Below are 17859 nucleotides of genomic sequence, written 5' to 3'. Positions count from 1 at the left end.
GTAAATCTGGAAATTTCAAACTTGTTGACCACGGAGAACGATGTTTTGGTGTGTTTTGCGAAAACGAACAATCCGCAAATATGTGACCGTTCGTTAAGTGTTTGGTTTCACATAAATAATAGAAACAAACTCAAACGCCTGTGAGACAGAACCCCGGGGAAGATACAACCTCATATTGCGTCATAGGTTGGTTATGTTGCCATGTTGTCGTGGCCGAGTGGTTAAGGCGATGGACTAGAAATCCATTGGGGTCTCCCCGCGCAGGTTCGAATCCTGCCGACAACGAGTTGCTTTTGTTTTTCCCTAAGTGATTTAATTCTCTTTTAATGTTTCGACGGTCACAAAAAATATACACAGAATTACAAACAGTGTTATTACTGCGCTCTGATTATAAAAGTCTGATTCTTGTATTTAAAAAAACAAACTAATTCTTTAAATATAAAACAGAGAAACTTGCATTACTATTTTTTTACTGTTCCCTTGATTTTTTTCTTTTTTGCTTCTATTTTTATTTGCATAACTTCGGCTGCGTTCATGCTAATGTTACTAATAGTCAGGTTTGGTTTCAAAGTTGTGATTCTTTATGTTTTCTGCACATTTAGAAAGAAACTAAAAAGTAATATTTACAAAATACAACATAGGTACTGATTAATTCACAATGATAGTGAAAATAATTCTTAATATTTTAGTACAATAAATCAATCAAATCAAATCAATCAAATTTTATTTGTATAGCACATTTCAGCAGCAAGGCATTTCAAAGTGCTTTACATAATTAAAATAAAAACAGTATGTAATAAACAGTGAGAAAGAGAAAGAGATTTAAAAAACATCATTAAAACGTAGAACTTTAGTTGAGACGCCGTCAACTGGGATTCCAACCCTTTGGACTTTAGTCAAAACGCCGTTTGACAAGGACTCTAACCTTTTGGAAACAGTGAGAAAGAAAAATAAAAAGAAAGTAATAAAAAGATAAAAAGAAAAGATAAAATCATTAAAGACATTAAAAACATCAAATATATTGAAGGCATCAATTGCCATGTAAACAAAAAATAAACAAAAATGCAAACTGGACCAAATGTAATGATAAAAACTGCTTTGATATGGTCAGAGTTATTTTTAATAAAACTGGAAACTGATTTTAAACAAACCATTATAATATATATTATTTTTAACTTTTATTATGGATTCTGCAAGGGTTTTTCACTGAATCTACCAAAATAATCTAATAGTTTTCTCCACTTTGTCTTTGTCATCGTCCTTTTACCTCCTCTAAATGATGAAATGTGTTTGTTGGCATCGGTATAAATCTGACAGGCTGGAGGAACAGGGAGGAAAACTGAACATCCGGGTTTCCCATTTCAGACGTCAGGATCCAGTAAAAGCTGCTGGTGGACGACAGCTTCCAGCTTTTTTCAGATTTCTGTTTACAGACTGGAAAGATAACAGCCTTTGATGTTCAATCATAACCAGAAACTGAAGCATTCAGCAGCGCCCATCTGAAATCTGCAAGGAAAAGGAAATCCTGCTAAAAATAAAATCATTTAAGACAACTGATATATTTATATTTGCAAGAGATCAGAAAATGTTTTTTTTTATTTATGTCCAAGTCAAAGTTCAAGTTTTTTGTTTATAACATCACATGAAAGCTATTAAATGTAGCTTTTCCCCTTCGTCAGACTGATTTTGTACGTATATATAAATATTTAAATATATAAATATTTTGTCTCTTCCATTTCCCATGTTGTAAAGAAACCATTTCATACCCATGTACTAAAACTGTTGCACACGTTTATTTCTTGCTCATTATTTTAATAATCTAAGGAGATAAATGGTCATAAAATACCCAAACCTGACTTGTTGAAACTAATTTGGATGTTTGAAAATTCTGGATTAAACTCTTTTCCCATTTGGTTCTGATTTCAGTTTGGATTTTTATGCTTTATGAAATATGACGGGTTTTTACCTCTGATCAAATCATGATAATCCTGAGTAATTTCTGCTGATTTTATAGGAGTTATAGGATTATGTTTTCTCATAGCAGACACTAAAACTGTTTTCACACCTGGCAGTCCGGTAGATTCGGTTCAATTTTGGACCAAAGTTGCAACATTTATATATTTTCAGCTGCTGCAGTTCCCAAACCAACCAAAACCTGTTCCCCTCCTGGCCTGTGGGGGCGCTGCACCAAGAACCACTGAAGGAAACCACACAAAACCTCTGAAGACACCGAGCACAGCGTCCGCGGAAGAGGACAGTTTGCTGTTTGTGGTTCAATTAGCATTCACACCTCCCCAAACGAACCGAACTTTCTGGACAAACGAACTAGATTTGGACTAAAAAGGCCTGGTGTGAATGCACTGCAAGTAGAATAAAGATAATAAACTTGTGGTCCCTAAGTTAAATTGAGCTCCAACAGTCATATTTCCAGCCCAAAACGGCAGAAGGAAACAACGTGATCATCTAAATGCAGAACCACCACGATGTGATTGTTACAAGACGTTGCACAGCAAAAGGCACCACCTTGCTCTTAACATGCAAATGAGTGTTTTTTATTGGATTGGTGGAGGAGAAGCAGTCAAGCCTCGCTGAGTGACCTAAGGCAGTGAAAGTGCATAGGTCTGCAGTGAGATCATAGTTTCAGTTGCTGAAAAGCAAGTAAAAACAGAAGTTTCTGGAGGTCAGCTCTGCTTAATGAGCAGTACAGAGAGACAGATCAACTCAGCTGCTGCTCTCCACTTAGTCCTGGACGGTTCCCTCTTAAAACCGCCTCAAACAACAAACAATATAAATGTTTTTCTAATCCTTGTGCTTCAGAAATTTACTTTTAGTCCTGCTGTCAGTTTTCTCACACCTCCTAAACAGTCACGTCTATAGGTCAAAGGTTACGCTATGCTGGCTCTAGCTGCAGGTGTAGTTAGCCGCTGCTTTAGCAGACAGTGTTGCCAGATTGGGCAGGTTTCCACCCAGTTGGTCTGCTTTTGAACATGTTTGACTGGACTTTGGACAGGTTGTTAAAATTTGGGCTGTTGAACACGACATCATTAGTGGTTAATCATTAGTTAATCAAGTGTCATTGTGTAGTAGTGTTGTAAAGCAGAAATATTTTCATTTATAAGGAGATATCACCAAACACATTCAAGTCTCGTTGAGTCAGGATCTCTGCCGTTCCAGTCGGATCTGGTTCTGGTCAGAATACAATAAAGGACGACCAAAAATGAAACTGAATGCACGACACAATCAACATGAGTTTGATTAGAGGTTGATGTTTGGGCTGTTTTGTTCTGTTTTTGGGCTGGAAGCTGTCAGTCAGATCTGGCAACCCTGTTAGCAAACCTGATGCATTTAGTTTTCAGTTTTTGACAAAACTGTGTCTGATTCCAAGGGAGGTTGTTGGTACCGTAACCTGTGTGGACTTGCCCCATATCTCACCAGGATATCCAAATGTAGATCATTTACATCCCACCTGATAGCTGAACTTCCTCTGCATGACTGAGCACCTGTGTGGAAATTAGCAATGAGGTGGAACGCAAGTGATCAAAAAAATATCTCTGGAGACGGGCGGCTGTGGCTGGAGTGGCTCCGGCCCAGGAGAGTCCTCACTGATTCACAACCAACAAGCCGCTCCGTCGCTCCAGAGCTGCCGTCACGAACTGAACAGGCCTGAGAACTGATGGTTCTCCTGAAACAAATGGAGAGAGACGCCAACCTGCAGAAAGCTTTTCCTCACCGGCTCAGTGTGTGTGTGTGTGTGTGTGTGTGTGTGTGTGTGTGTGTGTGTGTGTGTGTGTGTGTGTGTGTGTGTGTGTGTGTGTGTGTGTGTGTGTGTCACGCTCTCTGCTTCTGAAATTGGTCCATTAGCAGCAGTACTTGCAGCGCTGCAAAATTACACTCCACAAATAAACACACTGTTCTTGTAGTGTGCAAGGCCACGTTTAAGTGAGCGTGTGTCCAACACGGCGCTCTGTGGAAGAGGGTCATTTAAAGATCCATCACCATCTGTTTTGGTCCCAGCATGCCATTTTCTTCTCTGCAGGAGCCTTTGATTTAGCGACTAAAGGGTACCATTGCTTACGTTCTTCCCACTGCGCGACCAGACATCCAGCCTGAGCTGCTTATACAAATCAAACGCTGCCGGGCATCCATCGTATCATCACAGGTTGGCCCATCTGCCCACAATTGTTGCAGGTAATCACGAACATCGGGGGTGCCATTTAAACACTGATCAGGAAACGTGTCGGCTGCACAAAACCAGCTTAGATTAAGAAGGAAGTAAAGGCAGCAGGCAGGATGTGGATGTTTCTCCTGATTTGGTTTACTTTTGGTCATGGGCTTCAGTCCCACCAGCCATGTTTAATCCGGTTTAATCCAACTGTAGTTTGTTTGCCCATAAAGTCCGGTTCGTTTGGGAAGGTGATAATCAAACTCTGATGCAAACTGATCCACATAAAAACCTCAATCTCAGTTTGGTTGAAGTCCATATGTGAACAGAGACTGCTCCAAAAGCAGGAAGTGGATTACAGCGCAGGGCATTCTGGGTAAACACAACCAAACACAAATGTGCTGGCCTAGCACTAGCAGGAGAAGTGACTTGTTGTCAATCTTCCAGCGGTTTAAATCTGATGCCACTCCATTTTTGTTTACGTTTTATTGCACTCAGTGTCTTCAGAGGTTTTCATGTTGTTTTCCTCAGTGGTTCTTGGTGCAGCGCCCCCTCAGGCCAGGAGGGGAACAGGTTGGTTTGACTCAGCAGAGAGAAAGAAGAACCACAGCAGAGGAGATGGAGCAGATGGTGAAACTTTGGTCCCAATTGAACCGAGTCTACTGGACTATCAGGTGTGAAAACAAGCCAAGGATGCTCAATAAAACTATTTTCTTTTTTTTTTTGCTGAAATCCATTTTTTTTATTAGTTAATACTACTGATTAAATGTGACTGCACTCAGAACGGTTTGCAACTCACATGCGCAGAAGAACATTGACGTCAAACAGCAGCGCTCCGTTTACTAAAGTAAGACTCAGTGCAGTGAGAAAGTAAAACCACACCTGCTAAAATGTAACAAATGTTGCATTTTGTCCCCAAATGGAACCAAGTCTACCAAACTACCAGGTGGGAAAACTCCCTTAGAGAACATCCACAGCCTCATCCATGAACATTCAGTGTAAGAGTTTAAATTAATGCCTTTTTTCTGCCTTTTTAATGAATGAATCCAATGAATCTGATTTGGTGACATTTTGTCAAAGGATACAAAACCAATGAACTTTCTTCGATGTTGAACTGAGGCCAACAGCTTACATAAACGCCCCGCCCTGGTAGGTTCCTGGAGGTTCAGGCCGCCCGGCGTGTTGCAGCGTGTCTCTGCTGCAAAGTTTCAGCAAAACTACTCTGGAGAGTCTTTATGATTCGAATACTGTGTTACCAAAATAAGAAAACATACACAACAGGAATTCATGCTATAAGACATAAACATGATGAGTTAATTTAAGGATGAACTTTTGAGGAAGTGAATTAAGTCACGTTTGCTTTTCTCAGCCTCTAGGTGGCTTAATGAGTCCATCTTCTGCTGCTGATCATGACATGATGTTTATCACGTTTATAGGATGTAAACGATGTTTAAGTCAAGATAACATTCCTTTGCATTCCACTGGGAAACAGAGGATACCAGCAGGAAAACTGGAAAACCTCCAGCCGTTTAGGAAAAGACTGAAAAGAGGAAGGATGGATGGAAAGAAAACGGGCCAAAAGTCCGGATGGGATGGCCGTTCCCTTCACTGCACAGAGTCCCGTGAGTGAAAGTGGGAAAAGTCAGAGTGGAGGAACAAGAGGTCGAACGTTTGTGTCAACAAATGTGTCCGTCTCCCGGGGAAAGTGGTGACAGAATCTGGGTTTGGACTCGGCCTGGGAAGGAAGTTACTGTTTTAGTTGAGTGAATATCTCCCACTTCAGCGTGACTTTCACAGTTTGATGCTGATCGAGTGAGAGCCCTTTGCAGAGGAGGTGTTAGCCTCACATGTTGACACGGAGGGATCTGCCGCTGACTCTTCTGGCTGCGAAAAGTGTGACAAAAAAAAACATGGCAAACTGCAAACTCTCCTGTCAGAACCTGGTGTCAGCAGGACGTCATTAAATGTTCCCTTTACGACACCAGGGTCGTTTTTTACAGCATTCGCTCTAAAAACTGACATCATCATCTTAATTAACCGACTTCATAGATTGGTCTGGACATCCAGAAGTATTCAAAGTGGTTTAGATATTAACTTCTCAACAGAAGTTTTAGAAACTACGTTTCCATAACAAATGTCAAAAAAACACAAATTCACTATTGTATTTTTTTCCTTTAAATAAGAAATTAAATCAAACATCAATGAGTTTGTTCACTCGATTAGTTATTATAAAACATGCAGTGCCATGAACCTCCTATCACTTCCTGTCGTCTTCTTTGTCGTTTCCAACAGTAGTAACATCCAGCTGTTGCAAACTTAAAGAGAAAGTAAAGCAGTTTTTTTGTGTTGTTTTTGCCCGTCTTAAGGTCACGTCAAACAACTTCTCCTTCGATCAGTTAGAACATATTTCCTGATTAAGAAAGTTGGTGTCAAATCAGGAATTTGACATCCGCGTTTACACATTTCAGTTGGTCCAACTCCCTGCAGACATCAGTCTCGTTTTTAAAGTTACTGAAGTGTTAAAATTCAGCCCTCAGGTCCTCAGAACGAGGTTTATTTGTAGCTCCAAGGAGCAAATCTAAAGCTGGAGCGAATACTGTGGAACAAGCTTTGTTGGTTTTTACGTTTTGGTAAAAAAACCTAAGCTGAAGAAAAATCTCAGTCAAACATGCCTTTTCTTTAAAAGGCCTTTTCCATAATTTTTGTATTTCTTTGTTTTGATCATTTTCATTTTAATGCAGTACTACTTACTGTTACTGTTTAGAACATAAGAACCGTTGGTTGCAGCTCATGACATGAGCTACTGGATATGCCGCTGCCCTGTCTGGTTTCTAGCAGGTGTGGGCAAATGCTTTATCATTCAGGAAGCTAACGAGTCGATTAGAAACATTGATGAGCTGCTGGAGGTCAAAGGTAAGACAAGGGTTCACCTGAAATCACCGCCTGTCGATTGGGAGAAAAACAGCAGGACAATTAAATGTGGATGATCTTAAACAACCAAGTCCAAACAATAAACCAACCCAAGCATGCAAACACCATTTTTTGCAGGTGAACCTTGAACTAAAAAAGTTCCTTCAATCAAAATGTTGGTTCTTGCTTCAGGTTTGAATAGAAGGACAGTCGTTTTGCAGTGGTTTTCTGCTATTGTCCCAAGGTGTGGCTCCTCTGTGTTTTAACCAGCACGTACAGGAAGCCTAATCCCAGTTTATGGGTGTGAATGTATTGATATTAGAAGAAACAATGCTTCATTATCTTTAGCCAACCCAACGCAGATTTCATTGCCAGTATCCACTGATAACGGAGTCGCAGGTTGGACGTATAGTTTTGTTTCTGTGAGAAAATCAATCCGTCAGATAAAAACACGCCTCCCAACATGCTGTGACTTCCACTCCGATTGCGACACATTCCTGCTTTATTTGCCCCTACAGCATGTGATCGCATTACTATGAATAAAAGATTTACAGTGACAGAGACGAAGATTGAGAAAGAGCAGGGCAGGATGCCAGCATGCTGATGAGCTCATTGTTGGAACAGGGATTTCCACATTTCCATGCCATGATACAGAACTGAACAACAAGAGCAAAATACGGCCACAAACACTCAGATCTACTCCAGGAACTGAGCCTGCAGGAGGAGGAGCAGGCAGGTACCAGGTGGCTTCAGCGTCACGTCGAGTCTTTGTAGAAAAAGCCTGAATGAGTTGTTAAGCAGAAACTTCTGCGCTGTTTTTGTTCTGGACAGTCTGGGACAGTTTGGCTCGATGCAAACGTGCCGCAGCCAGCGCTGTAAACAAAGGTAGCCCTCATTTTTATTTAACAGATGCAGCCAGGCATGCTCAATGTGGAATGGACACACAGCAGGCCGAAACACAAGGAAGAGCTGACATCCACTCACTGCAGCCGTGAGTCGATGCAGACGGAGCCGGCTGCATGTGCCAGCTCACTGACAGAAAGCTAGCTGCGCTAACCCTAAAGCACTGACCTTAAACATTGGTTCTGCTAATGCTGCAATGCTTCACCAACATGGTAATTAGAAGCTAATGCTAAAGCTTCATGATAAAAACATCAAACTACTTGAAGAATCGTTATAGTCAAAAAACAACACTTCAACATAGATGTTGAACTTTAATCAAATGAAAGTTTATAAAACTATTTATGTGTGTGTATGTGTGTTCTTCGGTCACAGTGACGTAGGCTGTTACTCTTTAATAAAAAAACTAGAATCTTTCTGAGATTAATCTCAAAATTTCTTAATTTTTTGGCGGAAATTTACTCCTTTTTTATCTATCTATACTGACTCTAACACACCGCTGTACAACTCCTACATCTATATTACAATAGTGACTGAAGAGCCGTTTGTGAGTCAAAAGAACCGGTTCTTTTGGGTGAGCCGATCCATGGAGCCAGGATCCCGAACGGAGCGGAACTCCCATCAGTCCTCTCTCCAGCAGCAGGGCTCGGCCTGCTCGTCTCCCATAGCAACGCGGCCCCTCCTTTTGGCCGGCAGGGGAGGTGTTTGAAAAGTTCACGGCGTGTTTGTGCGTGTCAGAAAGGGGCGTGGAGGCCGAACCCACTCCAAGGAGCTCCTCAGCCCGCCTGCAGTCGCTGCGGAGCCCGGCAGAGTGACCGCAACCCCACCATCCCTCTGCAGAGGAGCTGTTTGAGTTCAGGAGCCATGGAAGACGAAGGGTCCCACGCAGAGCCCGGCAGCGTGTCGGTCAGTGTGTCTGGCAGCACCCACACCCTCCCACAGCTGCAGCCCGACAACACGGAGCTGCAGATCAGCCCGTCCTCCGCCCCCTGCTCCCCGACCCCCACCGGGACCCTGAAGCGGCTCAGCCTGCGGGGCCCCCTGAGCCCCACCGCGGCCTCCCCGCCCGGCCAGGTGAGCGCCATCACGGTGGTGGCGCTGCTGGACAAGCTGGTGAACATGATGGAGGCGGTGCAGGAGAACCAGCAGAGGATGGAGCAGCGACAGTCCGACCTGGAGGGCGCCGTGCGGGTGGTGCAGGGCGACGTGGTGCGGCTCTCCAAGACCCACCTGTCCACCGCAAACAGCGTCAACAAGCTGCTGGAGCGCTCCCGCAAAGTCAACGGCAACGTGAAGGAGGTGAAGGAGCGTCTGGACAGGCAGGCGGTGCAGGTGAGGAAGCTGGAGGCCAACCACAACCACCTGCTGAAGAGGAACAACTTCAAAGTGCTCATCTTCCAGGTTAGTCGGTTTAAAAAAAGCTGCACCGAAACATTCAGTTTGCGCCATTTGAGAGGCAGAACCTGTGAAACTGCAGCAGGTTATTATGGAGGAGTGCGGTTTCTGAGATCTATTTAAAACAGCAGACCTGGTGATTACTCCTATGGCAGTCAGGTTGTTGTTTTAGTCTGAGCTGTCAGGATGAATCATGATGAAGCTGCTGGGAGTTTTTCCGTCAAACAGCTGCTTTAACGCTACACTCTGCAACTTTTATGAACAATGCTTATTTTTTACATGTTTGGTGAAACTGACATGTTGTGTCGGTTAATTAGTGAAAAAATGGAGCTCTTCTGTCTTCTCTCAGTGTTAACTAGAAACAACCAATCAGAGCCAGGAGGCGGGACTTAGTGCTGTCAATCACCACCACAACATAGCCTGCCATGCTAAGGCTAATTAGTTTCACCATAAACTATCCTCCTGTTGATTCTCCACCATTTAGCAGATTTAGCAGCATACATGAGGATGATTGGCAGCGCTAAGTCCCGCCTCCTGACTCTGATTGTTTTTTTTTTCTTCAGATAGGAAAAGTTGCTCAAAGAGGAAGTGGAACTTTTCACAAATTGTCTCAAAAACTGTTCTGACATTGAAACAATTTTAACAAATATGTAAAAGTAACTTTTTTAACAATAAAAGTTACAAACTGCAGCTTTAAATGCAGAACCAAATATTTAAATAATCTACTACTATCATGTGTTTTTTTATTATTATTATTATTATTATATTTTATTTCTCGGCCTGCTAAAATCCCTCATATTTTGGTTGATCATCTTTGCTCATATTAGATAAAGTTGTGAGACTCATCAATGTATTACTTATTTTCAAAACAATTTGATCAAATGTTTGTAAGGAAAGTCAGTTTATGACTTAATTTGAGTTCAGGACACAACAGGACAGGCTTTCAAATGGTTTCTACACATAATCCAGTTTTTAATCAGCCACATTCATTCTGCGGCAGCAAACATCTGCAGAAATTAATTTTATAAAATTATAGGGTTTAAACTTGTGACATTACCAGTTTCATTTATATTCTCAATCTTTCTGTGGAATGTAACTTAAATTATTTGCAAAAAGTTTCTCTTTTTGCAGATTTTTCTGTGTAATACAACATCAAATTATTCACGTTTTATTTGGAGTGTAACTCCAAAGTATTTGCTAATTTTTCCCCCTGTTTGCAGATTCTTTTTTTGTGAAGAATTCCTCCAAATTATTTACAAAAAATTCACTTTTTGGTTAATTTTTCTATGGAATCGAACTTCAAAATATTTGTGAATATTTTTCATGTTTAATGGGGTGTATTTAAAAAAATGTAATCCAAAAATGGAGCTCCAAATTATTTGCAAAAATTAACATATTTGCATATTTTTCTGTGGAGCATAACTCAATTTTTGTGAAAAATATTCCTGCTTGCTGATTTTTAAAAATTATTCTAAAAAGATTTTGCTGATTCACTGTTTTTCTTCTCCATTTGCATCTCTATTGAACATATTTAAAAAGAAAATGCAGCTTGGGAAGCTGAAATACTTTGGCAGGTTGCTGCTTGACATGCTATTGGTTCGGAACAGCAGCCAATCCAGAAACACCAGTGAGTTTCCTTGATCCTGATTGGCCACACATTAAGGTATATTTGGTGTTTAAACTGATAAAACTGGCAGCTGAAAACATTTTTAGAAGGAGTCTCAAGTATTTGCAGAGTTCTGCTGTTTGTGGTTTATGTTCCATCTTCTGGTACAACTTTGGGTCAAACATTTGTACCCGTTTTTAATCGTACTGTAGTAAAGTATGTGATTGTCAGCTCCAATCTGTTTTCAGTGGTTAAGGTTCTGGACATGGCATGTTGTTTTAAATAGGCATGTTTTCCCCTATTAATTCAAAATTAAAAAAAAAAACTATACAAGATCTCTGAAATGGTTCATAAAAATTAAGTTATTGAGCATCCAGAGAACGGCTAAATCAGTCCTGGGCTCAAGATTTTCCCTCAAAACAACCATATCTCATTGTTTTCTGCTGAAATCTCATGAATCAGACTTCAGCTCATTCATGACGAGTCGGATCCGCTTGGATCCGCTTGTGGTTGTTGCAAAAGTTAAGTGGGATCTTAACTTCGGTTTTCAGTTTGAATGTTATCGATTTTTAAGGAAATCATTCCTAAATTATAAAAGAGTAACTTCAAAGCGACTTGATTCTCGTTAGCACACACGCTGCTCTGTTTGAGTCCCATTTGCATTCCTATTTGCCTGGAGTCGTGGGTGCGGTCAGGATGTGTGCGTCCAGCTGCAACGCCTCGCACATTTACGCCTGAAACCCGTCTGACGGGACCTCCGACCAACAACTGCAGAGGTGAACAACACGATCCCAGTATTCATAAGTTTAAGGTCCCAGCAACACCCACCCACACTCACAGCTTGTCCCTGTGCTCCAGAAAAGAAGGGTGTGTCTGAGAACGGAGCTGCAGGAGATAATAGAGGATGGCCTTAGACACCGACTCTGCCTGGATCTGCTTACAGGCTGCAGCAGGCGGTCACACACACTCCTGGGTTTAGACAGGATGTTCAGCTTCAGCTGTTTCCTCTCACCTGTGGAAGTAAAACTCACTGATCTGGAAAAATAAATAAATAAAATCCTAAAAAGTTCATCTGGTCATACAGTAGTCGCCATTAAAGCCATAAAACCTGATATGGGCCGGTTTACTAGGAGTCAGCGTGGGTTTTTATCCTGCTGAATGTGTGTGCGTATGTCGTGTAAAAGAAGGAGGGGGCATTGTTGTTGACTCAGGCAGAGCCACAGAGAGCTCTTTACCACCATTGTTATCTGGTTTCCGAGGTACTGAGGCTCTGTTGTTCAAATGCAGCAGGTGCCAAGAACCTTAACCTGTTTAAGCCGGTCTGCAGGTCTGTTGGTTTGTCTCTGCTCTGGATGTTTTTCAAACTGCTCGGCCTTGGTTTAATGTGCATTCTGTGAGTCGAGCATGCGGTGTCTGCATACGGGCGCAGTAAGGCCAAGTATCTGCATGTGTGTGCATGCAGCAATGCCGTTTGATGGTCAGGTGTAAGTAGTTACTGCGGTTGTAAAAGAGCCTTGCTGTGCCTGAGGGGAGGGAGGATGAAGGACCAGAGAGCAGCCCTGTGTTCCTTTCCTTTCTGTTCTTCACTCTAATTGGCACCCATCATTTTCTGCTGCCCCTAATGTCAGATTCTGCTTCCCCAGTTTAGCTTTTGTAGGGTTTCCCCCAGAAATTTGCTAAGCCTGGTGGTAGGAGCGCTACGGCAATCCACTATCAACCCAACATGATTTTGTGTTAAAAATGTAAAAAGTTGCAAAAATTCAGAGGTGCAGCAGTTACTGTGGTTGTAAAAGAGCCTCGTTGTGCCTGAGGGGAGAGAGGACTGGAAGAATAGAATGCAACTCTTTTTCTTTTTTCCTTTTTGTTTTTGATTCTAATTGGCACCCGTCGTTTCCTGCTACCCCAACGTCAGATTTTGCTTCCTCAGTTTAGCTTTACTGCAGCTGTAAAAGAGCCTCGTTGTGCCTGAGGGGAAGATCGACTGAAGGAATTCTTTCCTTTCTGTTCTTGGCTCTAATTGGCGCCCATCATTTTCTGTTGCCCCTAATGTCAGGTTTTGCTTTCTCAGTTTGGCTTTCTCTTTGATGTAACTCCGTTTTTGCCTTCATCTTTTGTTCCACCACCTGTTCCAATTCCCTGAGAGCTTTGATAACACTTATCTGTTGCCAAACTCAAACCACAGAGGCCCTTGGATATCAGCGGAGGAGGGCGGGGGCGCGTCCTGATTGATCCCAAACAGTTGTGCTCCTGTATGGGACAGCTGAGGTGGAAACAGGGAGGTCCGTACCCGCTCCAGTTAGACAGAGATGTCTCCCGCTCTGCTAAGCCACTAATGAGGCCTTAATTACTGCTGCGCTGTACTGGTTTGTTTACCTTATTGTGCTTTCCTGCCTCAGTCTCCATGAATTTCATTTCCTGTGACAGAAGTCATTTATTTCTCAGCAGCTCAAAACATTTCTTGTCGCTGTTTATTTCTCAGAAGAACCAGGATGCCAGATTGAATTTAAGCAGAGCGAGAGGCTCGGTTAGAAGTAAAAACCTCTTAGGTGGGAAAGTTCAGAGGTTTGCACTGACAGGTAAAGCTCCTGTTCTTGTTTGCTTTACCAACCGTCCTGATGCTTTGTGCAGCAACACTTAATCAAAGGTTGTTGCTTAATCCAACTTCAGAGAGAAGGAAGTAAAGCCTGTTTTTCCCTCTTTGTTTAATCTTTTCACCCAAGTCAGCCTCTGATACAGAGAAAGAAACTCAGAAATTCCATTCATTGTCTTTAATTGCTGCAGTTGAAAAGGCCTGTTGGTCAAACTTTTACTGGATTTAATGTCCTAACATGATGGTGAAGCATGTTTGGTTCCACATTAGTTACATTTTCTGCCAGAAAAGAAAACTTTCTAAACAAGAGATAAGAATGCTTCATTGGGTAGATTTACTCGTTAAAGGACATTCAACGGTTTGTTTCTCTGCCCCAAACTGAGGATATTCTGGTTTAGTCCATTTAAACAAACTCTGGTTTGCTTTCTTCATTAGTGCGTCTCGTTTGGGTCTGGATGAAAACAACCGTCTGGATGAGACGGTCTTGGTACGTTTCCAAATCTAGAGGTTTGTTTAGATTGTGACTGTGGCTTGGCACAACAGTCACCTGCTGCAAGCTTGAGCTTGAAAAAAAAACAACCTCAAACCAACTGAAAATGTAACCAGTCAATAAACTGAAGAAGTGACTCAGATCAAATGAAGGAACTACAGGTTCTCTGTCAGGAATGTTGCAGGACTTTGATGTTGCCAAGTTTTGCACAATTTGCTGCTGCAGACTTCAGGGTGAAATGGGCTTCAGATGCAATCATGGAAATTTCTTCAATAAACATAAAGGTGACGGTTTTTCATTAGACAAGATTCAGATTTTCTTTTGAAGAAACTCGACTGTTTGAACTTTTTAATTGCACGTAACAAAATAAAAAAGGTGCTCCAAGTTCCTTCATAGATTAGTTTTAAATCCAACTCGTAATTAAAAGATTAAAACTTTATCCTCCCTTTTGCATCAAAGCATCACTGTCTAACCCTAAACCTTTACTCTGTTCGTTTGATGCATTTATAAACTAAAAAAGTTTAAAAAATGAAAAGATAAAACCAAGCAGATTTCTCAGGATGTGACCTCCAGTTCAGTGATTACAGTAAAATCATTCTGCTTAACCCGTTTCTTCAATCTACTTTGCTTGTAACTCAGACTTTGATATTTTTCTTGGGAAAAGACAAAGATAGTGAAGTTTGGCCTTTAGGGACATTTATAGTGATTTCCTCTTGCATCAGATTGGTGCATTTGTACCTGTGAAGTGTAAATAGTTGTGTGCAAACAGTTTGTGCTGCTGCTGCCTGGTGCAGACGTCGTGTGGGAATCTGATCCTCCTCCACAGGTTGCAGCAGGCTGCTGGCTGCAGGCTGCAGCCTCCGTTTGTTTTATGTTCCTCATGGTGATATATAACTTGTTTCAGCGTGTTCACTCACTTCTAGTGACTTATTTTAGGTTAAAGTTGCAGATTTGATTAAAAAAAAGTTGTAAATGTGCCATCGGAGCAGAAAAAGTGACTTTCCTGCACTTTTTTACAAACGTTTGTGTATTTTTAGCGGGAATAAACCTGTTCTGCGTGTTAAAGTGAGTTCCCAGCCTGTTAAGGCGTGCTCTCCAAATGAACAATGAAGTTTGTTTACGAACTACGTTCCTGCTCTGTTATCATTCTTACTTTCCCTTTGGGGTTCATTCCTCGGATAATCCTCTGGGTTTACAGCACAACACAGAGCCGAGGATAAATATAGAGAAGGAAAATGATAAGCAGAGCAACAACAAGGAAAGGAAAACAGAATATATTGTATGAGCTTCATTTCTCATGCGGTGACAGCAGACTGCATGCGTGCAGACGAGCCTCCTGCATTCAGGTTTGACCAGTCGGCTCAACTGTTTCGGTCTTGGAGGCAAATGCAAGTTTGTAGCTGCAGATTCTTCTAGTTACACTCCAGCTTTAATTACACTGAGAAGACCTGGGAGAACTTCCTCTGCAGACTTCCAACATTTTGCAGTGAGGACTCAGCTTTCTGAGGTGGAGCCGTTTTTAACATTTTAATTACAGTAAAAATGGGGCTGCATTAACGCCGTGAAGCGGCTTGTTCCACCAGGAACAGAGCGTCTTTGTTTTGGGCGGCTCACAGTTTGCATGTCTCTGGTTTTAGCTTTGGTATTAACTCGTTAACAAGGCTGGTTGAACTCACGTCCGCGCCCGTTCGCTCTCTTCTGGTTCCCATCCAAAACACAAGTTAAACGTCAACAGATACAGAACCTAACAAACTAAAACAGTTGGCTTGATTTCATACTCTACAGTCATGCAAAATAAGTAAGTACACCCTCTTTTAATTCTTGGACATTCACTTGATTTGCTCTTTTCCAGGTTCAAAAAATGCATTTAATTTGAAAATCAAGTGAACAAAAAACATAAACCAGATTCAAAATCATCATTATTTATTAAAATAATAAAGTTATACTGTTAAAAGCTTATTAAAAAAGTAAGTACACCCTTGCTAGGTTCTAATAGATAACATGAGACCTGATAAAAAACAGTTTATAGAAGAAAAATGTCCTTTATTGTCCCACAGAGACGAGCAGCATGTAGGTTAACACAAACATAAAAAAGTTTTAGAAAAGCAAATAAACAAATTAAAGAATAAAATTCTCAAACATTCAAACTGAAACATATTTTGAAGTTATCAGATATTTGCTGATCCAAGGAACTGAGGATCATTTTTATAAACTTTGCAAAAGAATAAAGTCACAATGTGTGGTCATAAAATTATTAGGAAAAGTTTTTTAATGAGAGAAAAACTTTGATGGTCAACATGAGCAGCTGGTCTGGGACTCAGTCGTTTGAAATCCTGATGCAGAAAATAATTTAATGAGGAGTTAAAATCTGAAGTATTTCTAAAACCAAGATAAGCTTCATAAGATGCTCAACGTGCCTCATTTTAAGTTTTTCTTCTTATCATAAAATTACTACTGCTTTCTGCTGATATAGCAACTTTATTCTAGTAATATTATGACTTTGCTCTTGTATTATAAGTTTTTTCTCATCTTACTTTTTCTCACATTTTAATGGCTTAATTTTTGTAAATATGACTTTTTGTTGTACAATTTTATTCTTGTATTTTTATGAATTTTCTCACAATATTCCGACTTTATTTTTTTTGACTTTTTTATCATATTATTCCAACTTTATTCTTGTAAATTACAAATTTATTCTTGTTTATCATGACTTTTGTTGCACGATTTTATTCTCATTATTCTGATATTCTTTCTTTTAATATTCTGACTTTTTCTCGTAATCTATTTTTTTCCTCTTAGTACTTCATCATGTAGTTGTGCATTAAGACTCAACCGTGTATTTACAGTAGATGAAACTGAAAGTTGTGTAAATACCAGCAGACATGTTATTTGAAATGAGTGAAGCTGAGCAGTGATGGAGTCTAACAGGAAGGATCTGCCGTAACGCTGCTCTGTGCGCCTCGGACGCAGCGGTCTGTCACTGGAGGAGTTCTGTTTTTCTTTGTAGCTTTAGAAAGTCAGAGCCGAGAGTTTCAGCTGCTGGTCCAATGAGTGGATCCAAACAAAACCATTGAAAAACTTCCTGCTCAACTTTGTGTGAATCTCTTTCCTCTGATTGGTTCTCCGGAGCCTCGGCGTTCCTGTCAGGAAGGGAAACACAATCAGCTTTCTGCTGGTTTTCCTTTTACTTCTGTCTCAAGCATTAAAAATGAACAATAATAACTTCCTGCACTTTTGCGGCGGCCATCTTGCCCTTTAACCAAAAGCTTTGTCCAACATTATCTCTGCTTGCTCTTATCAAACAATGGTTGATATGGAAAAGAATGGGTCTGCACTGCGGCTCTCTGACTTATTGAACTGGAAATGTGGAGGAATGTCAAGGCGGAGCTCTGGAAGACGTTTTTCCATCATTCCTGACGAAAAAGATTTTAAACCAGCTGTGAAACTTTGTGATGCGATCTGTTTGGAGATCAGGAAGTTAAAGCGATAAAAACTCAAACAGCTGCAGCTTCACGTTACTCTGATGACTCACATGTCACAGGAAGTTAAACATCTTGATCCGGATGAGTAACATAATGGTTTGCTCCAAGATTACAGTGCCACGGCGTCACCATGGCGACGGGCTTGAATAGGCCGTCGCGTTGTGTGATGGAGAGGCCGGTGAACACGCCAAAGACTTCAGCTCATTAATTGAGCAGGTCGCCATGTTTTCCCGTATTTTTCCATGTTTTTCTGTAATTTTCTGTATTTTTCCATATGTTTCCGTATTTTTCTGCATGTTTCCGTATTTTTCTGCATGTTTCCGT

At 41.1% G+C, this 17859-nt stretch overlaps 1 protein-coding gene and 1 non-coding gene across 3 annotated transcripts in view; both read left to right on the top strand.

Annotated features, from left to right (window-relative positions):
• The first annotated feature begins 203 nt into the window (after nt 1-203).
• Nucleotides 204-285, top strand: trnas-aga (transfer RNA serine (anticodon AGA)). Its single transcript has one exon. It is a non-coding gene; the product is annotated as a tRNA-Ser (tRNA).
• Nucleotides 286-8734: 8449 nt separating this feature from the next.
• Nucleotides 8735-17859, top strand: part of cavin2a (caveolae associated protein 2a) — an 18572-nt gene continuing 9447 nt past the window's right edge. The window contains exon 1 of one of the 2 annotated variants that reach the window (XM_007552286.2): nt 8735-9373. In XM_007552286.2, the coding sequence (XP_007552348.1) occupies nt 8837-9373 (537 nt within the window). In that variant the 5' untranslated portion in view covers nt 8735-8836. The remainder of the gene's footprint in view (nt 9374-17859) is intronic. The other variant, XM_007552285.2, reaches the window with a different exon arrangement.

This window comes from Poecilia formosa, unplaced genomic scaffold (assembly GCF_000485575.1).
Source record: "Poecilia formosa unplaced genomic scaffold, Poecilia_formosa-5.1.2 Scaffold47, whole genome shotgun sequence".
In the NCBI taxonomy this organism is placed as follows: domain Eukaryota; kingdom Metazoa; phylum Chordata; class Actinopteri; order Cyprinodontiformes; family Poeciliidae; genus Poecilia; species Poecilia formosa.
The sequence above is the reverse complement of the archived record's forward strand: the minus strand, read 5'-3'. Positions and strand labels throughout refer to the sequence as shown.